The sequence below is a fragment of the Lissotriton vulgaris genome, chromosome 12 (assembly GCF_964263255.1).
Source record: "Lissotriton vulgaris chromosome 12, aLisVul1.2, whole genome shotgun sequence".
In the NCBI taxonomy this organism is placed as follows: domain Eukaryota; kingdom Metazoa; phylum Chordata; class Amphibia; order Caudata; family Salamandridae; genus Lissotriton; species Lissotriton vulgaris.
The window spans coordinates 85,295,368-85,317,482 of record NC_141700.1 but is presented as its reverse complement, the minus strand read 5'-3'; the positions used below and the strand labels follow the sequence as shown (position 1 = coordinate 85,317,482).

The 22,115-nt window shown below is 41.0% G+C and overlaps 1 protein-coding gene across 1 annotated transcript in view; it reads right to left on the bottom strand.

The window, feature by feature from the left end:
* Positions 1-3,414: 3,414 nt before the first annotated feature.
* The window catches only part of LOC147673403 (fibrillin-2-like), a 259,147-nt gene continuing 240,446 nt past the window's right edge, over positions 3,415-22,115 (bottom strand). Inside the window, exons 55-64 of the mRNA XM_086947262.1 lie at positions 20,870-20,995; positions 18,944-19,150; positions 17,309-17,434; positions 16,026-16,148; positions 15,033-15,149; positions 14,116-14,244; positions 13,087-13,206; positions 9,990-10,224; positions 8,229-8,397; positions 3,415-7,465 (exon numbers count right to left, since the gene is read on the bottom strand). Coding sequence (XP_086803388.1) covers positions 7,091-7,465; positions 8,229-8,397; positions 9,990-10,224; positions 13,087-13,206; positions 14,116-14,244; positions 15,033-15,149; positions 16,026-16,148; positions 17,309-17,434; positions 18,944-19,150; positions 20,870-20,995 — 1,727 coding nt within the window. The 3' untranslated portion in view covers positions 3,415-7,090. The remainder of the gene's footprint in view (positions 7,466-8,228; positions 8,398-9,989; positions 10,225-13,086; positions 13,207-14,115; positions 14,245-15,032; positions 15,150-16,025; positions 16,149-17,308; positions 17,435-18,943; positions 19,151-20,869; positions 20,996-22,115) is intronic.

The window sequence follows — 22,115 nt, the reverse complement described above, 5'->3', positions numbered from 1 at the left end:
GGTGAGTGAGGGTGAGTGAGGGTGAGGGGTTGAGGGTGAGTGAGGGTGAGTGAGGGTGAGGGTGAGTGAGGGTGAGGGTGAGGGTGAGTGATGGTGAGTGAGGGTGGGTGAGGGTGAGGGGTTGAGGGTGAGTGAGGGTGGGTGAGGGTGAGGGGTTGAGGGTGAGTGAGGGTGAGGGTGAGTGAGGGTGAGTGAGGGTGAGGGGGTGAGTGAGGGTGAGGGGTTGAGGGTGACTGAGGGTGAGGGTGAGTGAGGGTGAGGGGTTGAGGGTGAGTGAGGGTGAGGGGTTGAGGGTGAGTGAGGGTGAGGGGTTGAGGGTGAGTGAGGATGAGTGAGAGTGAGGGTGAGTGAGGGGTTGAGGGTGAGGGGTTGAGGGTGGGTGAGGGGTTGAGGGTGAGTGAGGGTGAGGGTGAGGGGTTGAGGGTGAGTGAGGGTGAGGGTGAGTGAGGGTGAGGGTGGGTGAGGGTGAGTTTGAGGGGTTGAGGGTGAGTGAGGGTGAGGGTGAGTGAGGGTGAGGGTGAGGGGTTGAGGGTGAGTGAGGGTGAGGGGTTGAGGGTGAGTGAGGGTGAGGGTGAGTGAGGGTAAGGGGTTGAGGGTGAGTGAGGGTGAGGGTGAGTGAGGGTGAGGGGGTGAGGGGTTGAGGGTGAGTGAGGGTGAGGGGTTGAGGGTGAGTGAGGGTGAGGGGTTGAGGGTGAGTGAGGATGAGTGAGAGTGAGGGTGAGTGAGGGGTTGAGGGTGAGTGAGGGTGAGGGTGAGGGTGAGTGAGGGTGAGGGGTTGAGGGTGGGTGAGGGTGAGTGAGGGTGAGTGAGGGTGAGGGGTTGAGGGTGAGTGAGGGTGAGTGAGGGTGAGTGAGGGTGGGTGAGTGAGGGTGAGGGTGAGTGAGGGTGAGGGTGAGTGAGGGTGAGGAGTTGAGGGTGAGTGAGGGTGAGGGTGAGTGAGGGTGAGGGGTTGAGGGTGAGTGAGGGTGAGGGGTTGAGGGTGAGTGAGGGTGAGGGTGAGTGAGGGTGAGGGGTTGAGGGTGAGGGGTTGAGAGTGAGTGAGGGTGAGGGGTTGAGGGTGAGTGAGGGTGAGGGGTTGAGGGTGAGTGAGGGTGAGGGGTTGAGGGTGAGTGAGGATGAGTGAGAGTGAGGGTGAGTGAGGGGTTGAGGGTGAGGGGTTGAGGGTGGGTGAGGGTGAGGGGTTGAGGGTGAGTGAGGGTGAGGGGTTGAGGGTGAGTGAGGGTGGGTGAGGGTGAGTGAGGGTGAGTGAGGGTGGGTGAGGGTGAGTGAGGGTGAGTGAGGGTGAGGGGTTGAGGGTGAGTGAGGGTGAGTGAGGGTGAGGGGTTGAGGGTGAGTGAGGGTGAGTGAGGGTGAGGGTGAGGATGAGGGGTTGAGGGTGAGTGAGGGTGAGGGTGAGTGAGGGTGAGGGTGAGTGAGGGTGAGTGAGGGTGAGGGGTTGAGGGTGAGGGGTTGAGGGTGAGGGGTTGAGGGTGAGGGTGAGGGGTTGAGGGTGAGTGAGGGTGAGGGGTTGAGGGTGAGGGTGGGTGAGGGTGAGGGTACATGCTTTTCACTTTCTTCAAAGGTTGTCCGTGCATCAAGGGTAGTTGACTGAACTTTAAGTATAATAATGGTACGTACTCTTCGGTGGCATTGAGCTCACACCCTCGAATGGTCTTCGGTAGTATTGTTTCCTGTAGAATTCTATTTCCTGCTTATAAAGCGCATGTCTCGGTCAGTATCAGCAAAGTGGTATGTGCATGTGAAAGTCGGAGAGTTGGAGGCGGTTAAGGAAATGCAGAACATTCTGCAAAAGTAATGGGAAACCATTTTTATCTTGAAACTGTTTTTAACCGACAGTCTTTTATTCCTAATCATAGATGAGTGGGAGTAATACAGGGACTGGAGCAGCAGCGCCTCAGTTTGGATTGGTGTGGCAGGCAGGAGAAAGTCAGGAGAGGGAGGAGAGGGAGGAGGGGGAACTGCTTGCGAAATGAAATTAAAAGCGGCCGGGCGGGAAATGCTCTCGGTAGCATTCGTTTGAAGTGTGAAGCAGGGGGCGGGAGCAGCCTTTGATGTGCGGATAATTAGGGGAGGAGCAGCCAGGAGATCCAAGCTGGGGAACAGATGGCTGGCGATTTGGTGCTGTGCACGCGCATTTTAGGTCAATGCGCTTGCGCATTGACCTAAAAGCCAGGGGCACAGCACCAAATCGCCACAGTAAGGTAAGCTTTGTTTAAAGCCCTATAGTCTCGCAAGCTCGATGCGCATGCGCATCGAATAGCGAGACCTAACAAAAAAGGATGAGTACCCAATCATTGGATGGCGCTTCACATGTTATCCTTCGAAGTTTATTATCAATTGTGCCCTAACTGTGACTTCAGATACAACCAGTAACGCTAATCTGTTAGATATGACAAGTAAAGATTGGGAGGGTAAAGTGGTCTTTAGGGAAAACAATTTAAATATTTTTTTTAGCTGTAACACTGGTATTGCTTATATAATGTTGATGGACTGAACTAGTGTACATAATCCTTTGAGTAAGTACTAGAAGATCTTTCATAAAGCATATATATGACTGCTGGGAAGAATCCCAATAAGGGTGTTCTAACAAAATATTGATATTTTAATATCTACCTGGATTTGAAAGGTCTCCACAACAGACACTATCAACACATTGTCAGGTAAGTGGATATAGTGTTAAAAACAGTAAATCCATGCTTCCGTATTTATTTAACCTTGATGATATGTTGGTAGTCAAAATTTCGGATTCCTTGTATATGCATCCCAATATTGTGGACCTCGATATTTTATCAGTCAGCTTTCCCAAATCAAATTGCCTAGTAACAGTTACTTAATCACCCCTACCTACGCTTTAGGAATTATTGATTGTAATATCTAGAGCTTTTGTACTACTGTGCACTGCACAAGCACATTTTTAGCTAGGTAAGTGCCATTTAACTTTAGTGGTGAGCAAGAAGCTCTGAATGTACAGTATCATGTGACTCTGAACAGTCCAGTAGCAAACCCTTTAGTAACCCATAGACATTTGCATAATAAATTAGAAATAAAAATGATCCAAAGTACTCGGCACACCAAATTTCGTCAGACACGGGTGAATTCATTTTCCAGACAAACTTGTGCCCATATTAAATTCTGTTATGTACTCTATTGTCCCCCGATCAATATGGCTAAAGTGGATTTAGTTGCTTCGCAGCCCTGTTAAGACTTGTGGCAAACAGATTCCACAGCTTTCAAAGGAACTGAATATATAACATTACTTTTCCTCAATGCCAGAAAACAAATAACGTTTCTTCCTCTTTATTAGCAGAAATTCTAAACTTAATTCTAGATGAACGGGCATCTGATTGTTGGTTACTGAACCAAATTTAGGACTGGTTATAAACTGCATTGTAAAGAAAACAATTACAAGAAAACTTTAACCCAAAATAGTTTTATTGTTGCTGTTGCTTTTGATACAAAAATCCACAAAGATATGAAGATGTAATGTTGTGCAGTTTTCCTACTTTATGTGCCCAAAACTCAGAGAACAAAAACCTACTGGCATGGTTTGCTTCTATAAAACTGTACACAAACACAAAACTGCTTTGGAAGACACTGGAATGAATGAACACGTAGTTGTTTTTAAAACATTTGGCTCAACATAAGAAACAAAAAAAGACAGTATTTTTTATTTATTTCTTTAAAAAAAGCACCATTTGGTAAAACAAAAATAAAAGATGGCCAATGTTCATATTGAGAGTTCTTGGGCTCCTGCCTAACGTAGCTCGAGAGTGTTGGGGCAGCTGAACACAAAGAAGTATTCAAGTGTGACATTAGCCAAAATTACAGTATTCACACATTACCTTGACTGACATGAAGTGGCTGCTACCAAAAATTAAAATAAAACCTCCCCACAACGTACTTAAAAACATCTACAGGAATATGCATTCACAAAAAACAGAAACAGTAAATTTGGTGATTAGATATAAATATTAAAGGGTTGCGTACAGTGCAGTAAACATGAAGTTAAAATACCAGCACCAGTTTCAGAATACGGTAGGGAGAGCTGAGGTAAGGGTACGGGAAGGGTTCAGGTAGTCTTGTGTGTAACTTTAGATTGAATTAGCACCTTTTTTCTTCATTTGTCATTCGCGGGTTAAAGAAAAACAGCACTGAATACTGCAAAACTGTATGGGCACTCTACAGAGGAAGGTACCATGGGCAGGAAGGCCTACTGATTTGTAGGAATTCATAATGTCAAAAACCTTTCATTCTTCCTTTCTTTGCAAGTGGCTTGTTTCCAGAGTTTATCTGCTTTTATCAGGTATGTCTTGTGCACTGACGTATATTTCTGTCTTTTGTTCGTCCAGGGAAAGGATAACTCACCCTTTCGCTCACTGCCTAAAATCTTTTCAAGCCGTTGTGCTCCAGCGCCACTATTCGGAAAATTATTCTTAGTGACATAGTAAGATTTTTTTATAAACTGAGGGCTTTATTCACAAAGGTGAACTTACACTTTTGTATACGTTTACATTTGTTTTCTATTTACAAAGTGATTTATGAGTTGTATCTTTACGAGTGTGGAGTCTAGGCACATTTTTATGTGTGGAGACTACGCACTCGTAATGATACTACTGATAAATCCCATTGTGAATAGCAGACAATCGTAAACATACACAAAAGTGTAAGTTTACCTTCGTGAATCAGGTCCAGAGCTCCTTTTTGCACTTGTCATTGGTAAGCATTAGGATATTATGCGCTGGAACTCAACTATCAGACATTTGCTAGAGGTTGGAGAGTCTGTCTTAAGAAGCAGTGTAACGCGAGTTGCAAACTGTCTGCACCAACCCTAGCCATTTTTTAAAGGCACTGCGCAAGTTCCAATGTGTGGCAAACACTGGATAACATCTAATGGCCATGCAAGACAGTCATTTCAGTTTGGTTTTTTCCCCCCAGAAATTAGAAAAATACACTACTTAGTCTTTGGTATACATTGGTTGGTGAACCACTTTAGATAAGTTCTTAAAAGACATTTGTCTCGTACCCCAGTATCACACCAAGGGTATGATTTAGAGTTTGCCAAATGGGCTACTCCATCACAAACACGGCAGATACGCTGCCCGTCTGATGCTTTTATAATGGAAGGCAGATGAAGAATGCAAACTTCCCTGCTTTGAAAAGAAGACAGGAATTTAATTAAGTAGACTTTTGCCTAGATACTCAAGGAGTTAACCAACAGCTGTATGTGAACCTACTTGTGTGGCAAACTCTTTCACCGACTAATCCTTTGCAGGAATAGTGGCGAATAAATTTAGATACGCACATTCAAGAGAATTAAAAAACATTAAAATCACACTAAATGTCAGATCGGAACACCTGGCTGGAGGTGGGACGGATAGCATCAGCAACTAGTATTGCACATAAATTTAGATTACAGCAAACACCAACTCCAGAAATCTAATGCAAATGTGCAGTCTGGCGAATCAGTTAGCTTGGTTTGAGAGGGTGTAGTGAATAATCTAGAGTACAAAGAAATAAAGCAAGAAACTAGCTGTTTCACCCCAAGTCTTTGGCAAGATAAATTCATTTTTAGTCTAGGAACCAGGCAAAAGGAGAAATCACTGATAAAAAAAAATTCAAGACTATGCCTTTCATCAAGATTCAAGATGGTCTGAAAAAATACTATGCTTCCCGAATGTGTATAAAAACAGAAAAGGTTTGGTGATATCGTAAATGATTATGACCGTCAAATCTTTCCAATGTTCCCATGCTTCATTTCAAAAGTTCATCATTTCAAAGAATACAGGTAGGTCATACTCATACCATTAACTATCCTTTACAATTGAAGTGACCTCAGAACAATGCCAACGCGGTTTGTCTACACCCGGATGGCTTTGTAAAGGATAAAAAGTCAGTGAGATCACCACCTATTTTGATACAGTAAAGATTCTCACTAAGATACATTCACCATGCTAGAAGGTCCGTTCTCCAAGCTCAAGGATACATCGAACTCTCGCTACAACTCTGGTGCTCTGAGAGTGCATTATCACAGATTAATATCTCAGTTTGAGTGGAGACTACCTGCCTCTACAACACTCTTAGCAGCTGTCATCACCCTTGCAGAGAAATGAGAGTTCTCCATGGAATGTGAACGATTTCAAGGTTTTCAGTATGCCAATGCTATACCAAAACTAAAATAAATTGACAGGGAAGGCAACAGTAACCAAGAAAAGCCATAGCAGAACTACATAGGTTAAAAAGACGCCTAAGCAGACGCGGCAGATGATAGTTCAGAACGTCTGAACGCGTGACAATGAATTGAGCAAGATCATGCCCTTCAGGTAGGCGACTTCACATTGCAAAGATCATTTTGAAACTGAGGAATTGGAGTTCACAGTATTGAAATTAAAAGAAAGGATTCAAATCCAACTGCAGGCTTCCAAATGTCAAATAAAAGAGTTATGTAAAACAAAACAAGTGAAGAACATTGCAGTCTTGCACCAAATATTAATTCCTGTTTTTCTTTCCTCATTTGGAAAATGAGTACAATGTTATTCTTCTCCCTAAAGAGCAGAATAGTCTCCCACATGACAGCTTTCGTGCTTCCCCGCATGTCTCACAGTGTGTGTGCAAATGTGTGTTTTGTCTTTGGTGATTTTGGGTTATAGCGCTGTTAGTCTATTTTCATTTTCTGTAGCCACTACCGCATCGGGGCTCATCGTTTGAAAATACATTTTCCGGGCCAGGGGCTCAAACCCCTTCAAGCCCCTTCCTTTACAAATAAGGCATAGAGCAGCCTTGTGTTTAACGATGAAACTCTTTGAAATAATACCCTCTGCCACAGTTTTCCAACTCCCACTTGCAATGAGTTTTTGAATAGTTTGCAATGAAATGCTTTTTTTTCAAATTTCCTTTTTTTAACAAAAACATCATGTAAAAAAAATACACAAAATGACAGACAGTTTTGGCGAGCCCATATTACACGTTTCCCATCAATCCTACATTTCAGGGATGAGGAGCTGACATAGAAAATTGGATAAATACAAAATTAGTTTTCAATTCCAATTTTTCTTCTTGGATGGCAACTTTAAGAAGTGTGTTTTAAATGTTCTTAATAAAGTTTGATTTGCAGCTTCATCCTGAGTGCCTGGCCAAGCTCGCCTGTGAGGTAGTTCAGGTCATTTTCGTCCTCCAGTTTCAGCAGTTCTTTCTTGCGGTAGAGTGGCATGCTGGCGATCTCCAGTCTGTAAGTGCCGGGAATGATCTTCTTGCGGCCGAGGTGCAGGTAGCTTAGCCCATCCTTGTGGTGAATTCGGAAGTAGCCCTCCTCGTTACCATGGGCAATGATATAGCGCACGTGGTTCTCCAAGGTCTCAATGGCGGGGATCAGCTCCAGGATGTGCTGTTTGTTGACCAGGTCTGAGATGTTTAGCGACATGGTGAGTGGAGCATCAATGTCAAGGCTGGCCAGACTGATGAAGTGACCCTGACGGAATAAAGTTGGAGATGATTTAATTGATTATCTGAAGTCAATTAAAGACTGAATTATTCAAAGAGAAACATAGCAATAGTTTTGTATTCATGTTTAGGCACCATTTGCAGCTGCATTTAATGTGCAACATTAACTTCAAGGGCAATAAGATAATTGATTATGAATTGCTTTGCCACCGGTGTTATTCTAAATTAGATTTATCGTAGTTGTTCTGGTTCATAATATTATGCCCAACTACCAATGCTCGCAATTTGCAGTTTGCACTAAAACAGTGTCAGTCAAATGAAACGCCATTGGCAAGTATTCACACCAGGGCCGGCTCTAGGCTCATGGTGGCCCTGGGCAAGGAGCATAGGTAGGGGGCCCGGAAGAGGGGGTCCGGGCGGGGCGGAGCGCGCAGGCCAATAAAGAGGGGAGGGGGTCAGGGTGTTTAGAAGTGGAACAAAGCCGGAGGCCACCAAATCCCTGCCAGGGGCCACCACGCAAATATGTATCCATCCTCAGAGGATTAATATATTAAGGATATATATTGGCGTGGTGGCCCCTGGGGTTTGGTGGCCCTGTGCAGGTGCACAGCTTGCACATGCCTAGAGCCGGCCCTGTTCACACTCTACCAGTTTGTAGGACTGTAAGTCACACGGAGCAGCAGGAGGATTTGTCAATATCTAATGCACAAGACAGCTAGTGTTACATCCTATAGTGCATCCCTGTGTTTGGTGCAGTGTCTGATCAATGGTTTGGATGGAGCTGTTCATACCTCGTGAGACTCTGTTCCATTAGCACTACGACGCTGCCTTCCTTTCTTCGGGGATCCATTTATCTTACATTCGTAGCAGGCTTCCGGAGACAGCAAGTCCTCTTCGTTCTCTTCTGCAGGGGATGCCAGGTATGAATTCTTGTTGAAGCCAAGCCCAGAAACGCAGTGACTGCACCCAGAAAAAAATATAGGGAGTGGATTACTCAATATAGCTGATGGAAAATAGCATGCTATTGCTCAAGGAATTAGTTCATACAGTCCTATTCATTGATATAGAAGGAGCTAAGGAATAGCTGCATGAGTGCATTCTAAGTCTTGCTACGTATTGCAAAACTGCATTTTTGATCACCGCAGAGAGCTAAACTATCAGTATTCTCCGATAGCACCAGTGGAGAAAGGTTCTATGAGGTATTCTTTTAATTATACACTGTTGCAGACACAATAGAATTATGCTTTCACTTTTGTATCAGGAGCAAATTTAGCATTGCTCCTCCCACAGCACAAGACATTTTCTATATCATAATCTATACACATCTACAAAATAGTGATGGAATTAAGGTACTATCTGGGTTATCTACAACATCATAGTAGCTTGACAGGATTCAAAAGACCAACTGAGTTTTGCATTTTCTTATTTTACTCAATCAGGTAGGCGGGCAGGTTTAATATCCTGGGACATGAACCTAATCATTTCACGTTCCGCCTTGACTATCCTTATGATTAACTGGTCTCCAGGCATTTCAATAACACTATTCCCCATTCTACTACTCTGATGCTTCCAGGGCACTTTCATCTGCTTGGCACTCCGTTGTAATTGTAGTCTGGACGTTCAGTCTGACTTTCCAGGAAATATTTCAAACTTTGGTAGTCTCTATCTGATTTTTAATCATTAATAGCTGAAAAGCAGAAAGGCGAATGATATCTAAAGATCTATATTTAGTAGTCACTGTAATCATGCTGCCATTTAAAAATGACTGAAGAACCAAGGATCAATCTTGTGAGCCATTACTCCAGCACAATAATGAATGGCATGTGAGTTGTTAATTAGAGGCTTCGTTGGGCCGGTCGATCGGATAGAGCCGTGTTTCAGTCCAAACATCCCTTTTGACCATGATGTCAGACATGAAGCAAAACAATTTATCTTCCTACGCCTTGGAACCACTGCCTGCTAAACAATGTTTGTGCTTGTAAATTTGGTATATGTTGGCAAAAAAACACTAAATAAATATACCACAATTTTAGAGGCATATGTTTTATTGAATTCCTATTACAGTTGGCACCTGCAGGGAATTTAGAGTGTGGGCTTTATATAAAAAGAAGAAACAAACTATTAAGATCATAGCAGGATATTTGCAAAACATGAAGTGTTTTCAAAGTTTCAAGTAAGAATACATGAAAACAAAGGTTTTTAAATCAGTTTAAAAAAAACTCGATTTCACTTTTAAAGGCCATTTTGATCCTTCTGTTTGTACTCCATGAGTTAGCATGACACTGTTTATTCCCTGTGTATCACATTACAGAGATTCTAAAATAATTTAAGAAAAAATAAATCAATATTCTCAGAGACATCTTTATCCTAAACTAATTAAATCCACATGCCAGGTGATGGTAAAAAAACATTTTTGTCTACTCTGTGCTTAAAGTTTACAAATCAACTTGAAAAAATTGTCGGAAGTGACAATACTAATACTTTCTTTGTTTGACAACACTTATGACACCTCTAAATACTATAAATGTACAGAGTTTCAGTGGTCTGCTTACCCTTGCCCCGCTCTGAAGTATCCGCCAGGACAGCCGCAGAGGTAGCCACCATCAGTGTTGGAGCATCCGTAGCTACATGTGTTCCCCGTGCCACCTGAGCACTCGTCCACATCCTGGCACCCATTGTATGACTGGTCAAAGTCAAATCCTGAGGGGCAGACACATTTGAAGCTGCCAAGGGTGTTGTAGCAGGAGGCGGAACCACATGAAGACCCGCTGGCACACTCATTTTCATCTAGAGAACAGGATATAAGATTCAAAATGCAGAAGACCACCAAATGTGCGAAATCAAACTGGTGTATACAATATTGTGTCTCTACACATGCTCTAAACATTATTACATTCTTTAAAGAGGCTAAGGCAGCGGTGTCGAACCAGTAACCAAAATAAAGGCTTCCAGAGTTGATGAACTGAGATTTCCTCAATTGTTCTGAAACAAGGCGAATGGAAAGTATCTAATGATGATGCAAAGACTCAGTTTAGGATAGTGCAAAAATAATATCAGATCAGCATTATACCATACAGATATCTAATATCCACATTAGAAAAGCCTTAACTACTTGAGTTCACTACAGTACATGATAAAACCTAGGGATATGTGACACAATAGACATACATTTAAAAACCCACACTTGAGAAGAGGTGAATGGATACACCCGAAAAGGCACCCGTAATAGGTAAGAGAAAAATACTCCTCTGGACTGAGCTATGAACTGATTGACAATGTCTTAAAGCCAATGGCTGAAACAAGATGATCAGAGTAAGCAAGTAGTTGAAAGAGGACGACCCAAACCCCAGTTAACATACATATTGTAGCAAAAGGTCTCTTTGAATGGTGTGCTTTCAAACCCCAGACCTAATAAAAGAGACGTTACTTGTATAGACTGATAAACAACTTCTTGCTCACCTTCATAAATAAGTAATTGGTCAAAAGATAACTCTAACTGAAAAGTGACTTAATTTGTTCCTAGTACTTTGTAAACATGCTGATTACAGTGATATGAGAGACAGAAAGTTAAAGATTGTTTTGAACCCATGCTTCATCGTGTTCTCTAATCTGCCTATGTCTTCACTCCTCCAACTCCTGGCTTTTAGCATTATGTCTCAGGACCTTGGAAGCCCCAGAGATGATTGAGTGCTATATAAGAAAACTGAAAGCACAAAAATTAAAAAACTTAGCTATTGGAAGAAACAAGAATAATCGCAGTTCCTTTGTTTTGGCCAGATATGAGAAAGTTGGCATGGCACTTGATAGTAAGTATCAATGGTAGAGAGAGGAAAGATAAGGGGCTACTTCACTTCCCCTAGTAAGTGTGGAAGAATCAACGAGAACTAGCTAGTAGGTAGAAGCTCAAAAGGTGTTCATGAGTATGGAAAAAACATTATTTTTTTATGAAGACCCTCACCTCCCCAACCTAGTTGGTGGCATGCTTCATCATCGGGTCCCACCCAGGGCACCGAGTGTACCTTGGGTGTGCTGCGCGCCTGACTACAGCGGAGCGGGTTTTGTTTCGTGAGTGTGCGGTGATGGTGTGAAGAGTGTAGGTTAAAAGACTGTCCTAAGGGTCCCGATATCCACAAAGGCTGATTTAATGATGGGCCCTTGGCAGTATTAAAAGAAAGGCGGTGGATATGAGTGGAGGTGATTAAGAACTCCCATATCCAGTGTGGTTGACATGTTTCAGTCAGGCCTCATGGTTAAACTGGCTTTCTTCAGGTCCTTCTGTGAGTGTGCAATAAAAAGAGGTGGTCAAGCAATCTATGAAGATCAGCTATGTGGGGCAATCGCTTAGGTGTGATATATGTAAGAGAATGATTTCCTCTAGCGACTTTATACTCTGGTGTTTACAGAGCAAAGCCCCATGAGTTACGGGAAGGGTCTGACCTTTAGTCACACATTCGACAAGGCCTGCGACCCGTGTATCAAACCTGTTACGGCCTGCATCGGAACTCCGTCGACGTGGGTGGGATCTGATGATGAAGCATGCCACCAACTAGGTTGGTGGGTGAGGGTCTTTATAAAAAACAAATGTTTTTTCCATACTCATGAACACCTTTTAAGCTAGTTCTTGTTGATTCTATGGCACTTGGCAGAACATCTCTTTACAAAAACAAAGATCATAATGGAGTATTGCGATTGGGCCCGGACTGGCCGTTGCGGGCACCGGGCAATCCCCCAGTGTGCCGCAAGGGTGGGGGCCGGTTTTGGGCCCCTGGGGGCCGTTTTTGTTACAGGGCCGTTTTTACATCGTTGCTGCAAAAACAGCCCTGTAACAAAATCGGTCGAAAACCGGCCCTGGTAAAGAGTGCGGTCGCACCCACAACCCCCCCTGGGGGGTGGGGGGCCGGCCGAGCATTTTGCCAGGGCCGGTTTTGGTTCCCAGTCCGGCCCTGATTGCGATCATGGCTCCTACCGTGATGGTCAGAACAATTGCCGAGATATTGGTCTCTTTAGGACCCACTTCAGCCGATGTTTAATGAGTAAGTGACTTTAAGTGATGTTTAATGAGTTCTATGACTATGTATTTTACCTGTATTATTGACGCTACTGACTATCTATGCACACTTTTAACTGTTATATTTATATTATTGATTTGCTGTACTAATTTGCTCCCTCACGTACCTACCCTTCCCACTTATTATGTTTAAATTCACTCTCTTGTTGGTATTCCCGGCTTTGTAAAGCGCTCTGATATCTGCAAAGATCTTGTTCGCGCTATATAAAACTTTCAAAATAAATAAATAAATAAAGTGTGTAAGAGTACAGTGAGCCCGAAGGAAGCATTGTGCACAGCTCTACACAAAGTGTTACGGTCTGCAATGCATTGGTAAACCACAGAGTTAGAAAGTGACTGCGTATTCTGTAGAGAGCAAACCTACTGATAAATAGCTGCACAACTCCCTGGTGCTTCTGTGAACACATTGGAACATGATCACTTTATGGCCTCCTGCCTTTCCCGTAAACCAGGCTTTTCCTTTGGCCTAAATCTGTTGTCCTATTCCTGCTTGCAGTAAGAACCACTGAAAGTGCGAACAAGAGAATTGCTTCAGTCCTTGCTTTTCTATCCTGAATGAAGACCCTGCACTGCATACTCACCAACACACTGGTTCCATTGGTAGTGCTGCATATAACCTTGCGGACAGCCACAGCGGTAACCCCCAAGCACATTTTGGCAGCCATGCTGGCAACGGTGGTTTCCATCGCATTCATCCACATCTATGAGGCAGACATAGAAGAAACAGCAATATTTGATTTGATAATATTGGAAGTGAATATATCATAGCATATAATACAGATTAAAGTAGCCAGAAAGTCATAATATGGAATCAGAATTGTATGACGGTACAACACAGGTAGATACATTGCATGCCTTTGCCACCCTTTTTTTAGCACAGATGTTTTACCACGAATATGATTTTACAACGAATGCCATTACCACACATTGTTTAAAAAAAAAAAAAATTTAAATGTACTTGTGGGGCGAGAGCAGTGCTCCACTAAATACACAAAACGTAATGCCTTCTGTATGTACATCTGCATCCGTGAATTAGACTGACATCCACCACCACACTACCCTTCAACAACTGCATTAACAGGAACTAGTCTGGGTATTCCAAATCCAGGCCTTCTCACGCCTGCCCCCTCCCATTCTATTTTATAATCCCTGTAATGGGCGTTTAACCAGCCGGGGATGAATTATTTTCCAATATATTACAGTACTGCTGAATGGTGTGTAGTATAGTTTTATTGTGATCACATTCCCCTCTATGCATAGTTAGATAGGATATTCCTTATTGTTATTTTCCTCTCACTGAGAAAAGTTTTTAATTTTGATATTGAAAACTGTGAAATTGAAAGTTAACATGTTCTAAAAAAAATTCTACTGCATAGATTGACGATATTAATGAACATGAACATGAAAAATGTGAATTCTGTTATGAAAAATAATTGAAATCGGACTTTAAATCATCATAGCAAATTGGAAGAGACCATCATAACATATTCATTCAGGTAAACCCACGTGCGCTGAATGGCAAAATAAGACTAATTCAACAAATGCCAAAGTTTGTTAACTAATGACAAAACAGACACTCGCTTAGATCGCACACCACCAATAACCTTTACCTTCACAGCTGCTGCCGGCTGTGTCCAGGGAGAATCCTTTCTGGCATTCACAGTTGTAACTCCCCGGGCTGTTCTGGCACACTCCTTTGGCACCACACAAGTTAGGTTGGGCAGTGCACTCATTATTATCTGTAAGAAATTGACCAAATTAGAACATTCTCATGATTTGTGTTTATGCTTGTCCACTGACATTTTTCAATGCAATTTTTTTTTACAGTATGGACCTTTTCAATCCTGGTTAGATGAAATGGGGTTCTGTGAATCAAACGAAGCAATGGAAATATTTTCCTATGGACCAGCTGGGAAAAAGCTTTTTAGGATATACAACTTTCTGTAATCCTCTAAAATTACAAGTGTTCTAAAGATTGCAGTTAGATTATTCAACACTAAAATATCCATTTACATAAATAGCATAGCCAGTATATTGTCTAATAATAAATTACAAAGGTAAGTATTCATAAGTATGTTTAGATTTAAAATTCTTAACTCTACATCCACATACCTTCAAAATATGTATCATCATGGTACATATTTTTGGATATTTTGTTAGTTGATAAGCTGTCTAAAATATGTTTGAAGCACAATATTAAAAGTTGACATTCCGTAGCTATACCATCCTAAGAGAGCTCACCATGAAGTTCTAAACAGACATCAAGCACTCTACAGTGACAGGTGTCTAATGTTTGTTTCCTGTCATTTAGAGACAGAGATGGAAGAGTGCTTTGGGAGTCATTATCTCCATTGACATGTGAGTCATTGTCTCTGTGAATACATCTGTGGGCTTTCAAAGATGACCTGTCAGCATGTTTAGCACATTAAAATGCAACTGCACTCTTACATGGATGACGTTGAGTCATTGTGAAATAAGCTTGCTTGGGCATGTGAAAAGACGCAGCAGCAAAAAGAGATCTGCTTACCTATACAGGAGGTCTGGTGCTGCGTAAAACCAGGGGGGCACTTGCAGTTGAAGCTTCCAACAGTATTTATACACAAGAACTGGCAGTTATGTTGTTTGGTTGAACATTCATCCAGATCTGTAGAATAAAACAGTAAGGTCAGAAACAGAAGAAATTATATCAAGCCTAAGGTAGCATCATAATTCCAAGATGGATTTGAATCTGTCACTATTGGAAAATTACATTCCATGTCAGGCATTTTTCTAGATGTAGGTCAAACTTGTTAAAAGTTAGTAGAGTTATGACATAGTCAATTACTTATCAGTAAAGTATGACGTGACAGACTTTACCAAAGCTCCCTTCTTATAAATAGCAATGGCCTGGTAGAATTTTTGCAATGGGCCAAGTAGACCTGATCATCTACGTAAGTCATGTTCCTGAATGGCCTCATTGTTTAATTTTGCTCTGACAAGGATTAAACTTAACAGTATGCAACCAGGTCAGCTCAACTGGGAAACTAAAGATCTTTCTGTGTTAGTCTTTGATGAACAAATACTATTTCAACATGTAAATAAACTGAATACCATGCTTTTATAAAATAAATCCAAATAAAAATAGACATAAATCAATAGAAACTGGCACTGCTGCGAATAATATTGTGATAGTGACAAACTTGCTGGTAAGGAAATGTTTGCACAAAACATTAGGAAAATACCTTGCCCACCTTTTCAATTGAATAACTCTTTGTGTCCACTATGAACATTTAGTGACAAAATATTATCATGAAATAAATATTTTTTACCATCAATGTAATGTTAGTTTTACACTACCAACATGTTTCGGCACACATATATTACTTCTTCAGGGATCTACCATTGTAAACTTCAATTATTTCAGTAACTAGTAATAAAGTCATCACCACTACTAAGTCCTGCAAGAGTAGTTAATTCCATTGTAATTTAGCATTATTGTTAATGTGGAAGAGTTGGGAAAGGGAGGTGGGTTTGTCCTTACCTTTGCAGGTCTTCCCATCTTCCTGAAGGATGTACCCTCGTGGACAAGAACACTGATAGCTTCCTTCTGTATTCTTGCAGATGAAGTTACATGGCTTGGGAGACTGAGCACACTCATCCATGTCTGCATGGAAAGTACATGAAAGAGACAAACATGGAATCTCTGTTACAGCAAATATTTGGTAACACTTGAAGAGGGCACATGAAACTGGCTAAACCCATGCCATTCTTTTTATTCATGCTAGTTGCCAATTTTACTAGCATTATTGCAAATACAATTCTTTAATATTTGTAGGCATTCAGTCACAAAGGTTAAAGTTCAGACATGAGTGGCACCTACTAGAATGCCCTATGATTAAAAGTTGGAGTAACCATGAGTGTTCAACAGAAGCTATATGTTGGACTGATTTAAATGATGTAGTACGGATCATTATTAAAATCAATACAGCAGAATAAGAATAAAAAGCATGTTAAATGGTATTAACTACTGTTCAGATTTGGAAAGGGGTGAAAGGTTATTATTTAAAGTTTTGTACGTATGTGTAGCTGAACATTCCTCTACATGTCCTTAACACATACACCAGTCTTTGAGTGCTGGAAACTCTACACTGAAACCAAGGTGATTGAGCGGTTCTAATTGTTATATTGTTGTCAGATGTCTGCACTGACAGTACAAAGATATGCCATCAGCAGGATATAAATGTCTTATTTTAATTTATATAATGTAGTACAGTCGCATACGATTCAATGGGCACAGCTAACAGTAAGATACGAGGGGAAGGTCAGGTGCAGAAATTGACCTTTAATCTTTTAACTTTCTCAATTCTGATGAAAGCTGCATATGGAAGTGCAGAGCATGTGAGAGAGTTGGAGCTAAGTGAGTGAAAGGAGGGCACATGGAGAGACATAGTAAGCTCTATGTTCTGTTCAAAGGGTTAAGTCAAAGAGGTCAAAAAGGTTGGTGGAGGTTAATCGGAGAGGATGTTCTGAAGCTATTTTGCATATTCATCATATCGAATCAGGCCATATTTGTCCCACTTTATTAGTACGACTTTTCAATTTAGGGAGCAAAATGTGGATTAGAGACTTACATTGTGAGACCCTGAATAATATAAGAAGAATAAAGTAGAAAAACATTTAGTAGCAGTAAGAGAACCCATGATGGAGAAGGGTTGAGATTGCGTAAGGCAAACAAAAAAAAGTTGCGAGAATAGAATGATGAGAAATATTGGAGGAATGTGAGATAGACGATATGCAAACAGATGGAAATATGAAAAATCATACCGACACATGAAGTCCCTGTGATGTCAGTGGTGTAGCCCTGTTTGCAGTGACAGCGGAAGGAGCCAATGCTATTTATGCACTGACCATTCTTGCACAGGTTGGGTAGAACTTTACATTCATCGATGTCTAAAACAAAAAGAGTAAATTAGTTATTGTTTACCTATCACATTCTACGTAGAAGCCCTTAATACAGTGCGCATTTGGTGCATTGTGTAAGATATGTCTACAGTTCTATTGGATTTAGCGCCGTTAATTTGGGTACACCGCTTTGCATTATACAATAGTAGGTGGAATCCTCAAGTTAAATTTGTGGTTTTGCTCGGCTAATGTTCAGCGCAACACTTAGCTGACCAGTAGTGTCTTACAACCTTCTTATTTAAAATGCACTGTTTTATGTTCAAGTCTGGTAACTGTGCCAGTACTATAGTGAGCACAGGACCGATATCAGGGCATACCCTTCCCATTTAGGGCAACAAAGCAAAAAAAAAAAAATGTTCTTTTTGCTTTTGTTGCCCTACGTGGGAAGTGAATGCCAAGACGTGGGTCCCGTGCTCATTGCGCCACTAGATTCAAGCTAGCATGACTGATGAGGAGTGATACCCCAACACCAGTCCCAGGATGCTTGTTTCCAGTCCAGAGAGGACCTGGTCTGGCAGTTCGGGCTGGACTGTTACCATGGCGAGCAGCATCAAGACTGATTTGCATATCGCTGGGTCCAAACTGGAGTGGTGTGGTGAGCAAAACACAATAGATTAAACCCAGATCTGTGAATGGGGGTGAACGTCTGATGTATTCAGCATTCTTTCTATCATTTGTTCTTTTAGCTCTTGACTATATATGAGGTAGGATGATACTGGAATATGGATGATTGTCAAAGAACAATTTTTGATAGACCCTGGCTGTACAGCGAGCATATACATTTCAACAAACAATATCCTCCTTGAAAAATTAAAAAGTCATTGATTTGTCATTTGATTTACAACCATGAGTTGGGATTGACACGTTAAAGTGATTGATGTTCAGCTTTTGGTGGTAGCAATAAATGCATTATGCAACATTAAGTGCCACTTCCATATGCCACATTTCCTAAATATGCTCTCTCATGTGCATGTTACCTTGTATATAATATTACCAGAGCCTCTGATAAAGCATCCACATTTACAGAGTCACCACTCTTCAATGCATACTTTGTCTATCAAGCTTTTTGGATTCATGTATTCCTGCCATGAAAGTCTAACTATTTTACTCTTTTCAGTCGTACCTGTGATAAAGGCTTACTTTGCTATTAAAGAAAAATATGAAATCAACTCCTTCCTTTCAATTCTTCCAAACTAATTCAACCCCTTATCAGTCCAATGACTGTTTCCGCTCTTTAACTCACTCAATGACTAGGCCGCTCCTTCAAACATTCATGTTTGCCATCTTTGTTGCCTTTTTAATCACAGTGTTCACACATTATCTTACATTATCTCTTCCCTCAGTCATTTATTTGCACTGATCACACAGTTTCTTACTCACCCACTCGCTCTTCTGCTCAACCACCAACTCACTTGCTCGTTATCCATGTATGCCAGTATTACTTCTAACATCAATCCATTTAGTTCCAACACGTTCCACCCAAAGACCAGTCATTACCTCGTCCATCAGTTGAATAGCCAGGTCCATGCGGGCACATCTTCTTGTAGAGAGCAGTTCCGGGGAGGGGACAGAGCTCACAGAGGTTGCCCCATCCACGACCACTGTTACAGCAACACTCTGACTTAGTGACCAGGTTACGGCTTGTGGAGGACAGCTGGCACATTGTTTGCAGAACTTCAATATAACAATATCCCTGGCGGGTATCTAGAGAAAGGAAAGAGAATAGAAGGAATGTGGCGTTACACAGACACTCGTTCACCTGCAAACCGGATGTTCTGAGAAGACAATGAGACAAATAAGGTATTTGAGGCCATAGGACTACGGTCAACATTGTTTATGAAGACATTTTTCACTTTCGAGCAACACTGTAATCAGAAGACCATCATAGTAAATGTAGCACAAACTCCTAAAATCACATTTTATTGTTATGGCATGTCCAAGTAACACAATGCTACTTAATAGTGCATTTTGGCGATGACAAGTCAATGTCATGTCGAAGTTGGCAATGGTGAGAAGTAGCACCAATGGTGTGCCAAAAAAGCACAACAGTCTTTAATCCTTACACTATACATTAACAATATTCACTGCACCTGGGCACACAACATGATTGGACAGGATGTATCTATTTTTCTTCATTTTATTGTGTTTATTATTATTCAGCCTCATTTCTTGCTCAATGTACAGGATGCACTGTAACAGCAACACCACAGGTATACTACAGGGAAATTTGTGACTCCTACACCTATTTTATATCCTGAAAAGAAAAATGCTGATTGCTCTTCTTCCAAAAATTAAGATCTGGGATCCAACAATTTCTTGCAGAAAAATGTAAAGTACTGTAAAAAAAGTTTTTTTAACTGCAGAATTTCAACGACCTGCCTGCCTTATTTGACAGGCTTTTTGTAGAACTGTCTTCATTAAGGCAGTAACAAATCATCAAGCAGATTGTTTTAGCTAGGCTCAGATTTCCGTACACAAGTTGGAGAAGTTCGCAGAATTAACCAACAACAAAGAAAAAGCTCTCAGCTTGGCAGTGAGGTTATTGCTCGGACAGTGAATAAAGAGGAATGCATTTGTTGAGACATGTGGGGAACAACTAGCTATAAAATGTGTATGTCTTTAAGATGAACATCTGGAATATGCAGTCATAAAATATCTCTTGGCCGTACCATTAATCATTTCAAAGTCACCCAAATGTTGAGCAGCACCCTGAAGCAGTGTTCGGGATGCATGAGTTGCAGCAAATTTTAACCAACAGGTACATAGCATGATACAACATAGCACAATATAACAAAGCAGAACGGAACAGCGTTACATAAAACATCACCCATAAATCATAATATCCATTAACATTTGTCACATAAAACATTAAAAGCTAACTCTGGTTTATTATCTTTAATGTGCTGATTAGGACTAACCACTGAGTGTACATATCAATTTTCTCCATAAATGGGTAGCCATAAATTCTGTATGAGATAATGGTCTATTCCTAAATCAACAGACTAAATCTAGAAAAGTAATTGTCTTCAATAATACATATTTCCATGTGGCCAAAATGTTACTTGGCAATCAATAGTGGTTGCAGCTGGTTGCAATTGGAAGGGAATCATTTTCAATAAAGTCCTACAGTCTGTTGATGTATGCTCATGGAGTATTAAAACAGGGACATCAGGGGAAAATGCGCATTGCAAGAAAAATAATTAGTGCATAAATGGGTTTTTAGGCACTTTGAACAGGCCTTGATAGAAGATGGAGCTTGGCTTTCTCAGAGATACCAGTTGGCTAATGGACTTCATAACACCATTGAAGATCAGCTCCTAAGGTTGCAATGTATGGCTTGTAAATTTATTTAAATTATATAGTACTTTTGTGGTGGACTTTGACGATATTGACGGAGACTCCGCACTCGCTTGGATGACCTACCGATGCACTCTGTGCCAGTGGGGCTGACTTGGAATCCTTCATTGCAGTCACATCTGTAGCTTCCTATATTATTGACGCAGCGGCCATTTTGGCAAATGCCAGGTTTTGTACGGCACTCATTTTCATCTGTGGAGATAACAGCACTAAGGTTAGTGCACTTTAATGTCTATAAATCAATTATAAAAAGCTTATGGCATTCTTCATGACTTCTCAGGTTTGTATTTAACATGCACAGTAGCTTTTTAATTTTTTATTGTATTTTATTCATTTGCATTTGATTACATGCACATTTTATTATGAAGGATATTGGACTCTGTAGTAAAGAATTAAAAAATATAGAAATATAATTTGAAAATGGAGGAAAACACAGAAAAAGAACAGAGATTTTTGAAACCGTATGAAGACTTCAATAAATAAGTCCCTAAAAGAAGGACACTAAAAATGAAATAGAGAGTTGCAGTTTGCAATTAAAAATTCCATTGTGCGCCAAATGAAAATGCATCATAATTCAAGGTATTCTGAAATGAGCTCTGAATGGAATATCACTCTCAATGAAAACAGTGCTAAAACCAAAATGAATGTATGTGCAAAGCCAATTGCAATTAATTTGGGAAAAAACGATGTATATAACAGTACTCAGTTTTGGGACTGTCGATGGAGAATGAAGATGAACATTTTATTTATATTAGTTGTGTGGGATCATTTCCCTACTAGCTACATTCTTCGCAGTAGTGTCATTCGATTAGGGTTCTACTAATGACCTGCACAGAGCCAATAGGAGCCCTTTAAAATGGTATTATGTAATACGTGGATCTCAAACCAACTTGGTACGCAACATTACTTGTGTTGAAGAACTCTGTAATATATATTGAAAAATAACCATTGCTACAGTTCCTATTCCTAAAATGGCGATAAGAGATGGGCAACGGAAAAATGTGTATCTCTCGTACAAGGACACAAGAAACGTCACATTTCCCACAGTCCATTGCAGTTTACAAGGAATTCCACAGATCTATAATCTACATTGGTTGTCTTGGAATCTTGTAGGGGAATCATTGCAATTTCTAATCATTATTTTCTATCTTATCATATTTAATGCCTCTGATTATGGGAATTCTAATTTTAAATTCATGGATTCACAAATCACAATTATGTTTGGATGTTTTGGAGCAAGAGATGGTGGCACTTATTTCAACGCTGTTATTAAACTGCACTGACACCCAGCAATGATGAGGGAACATGTGAA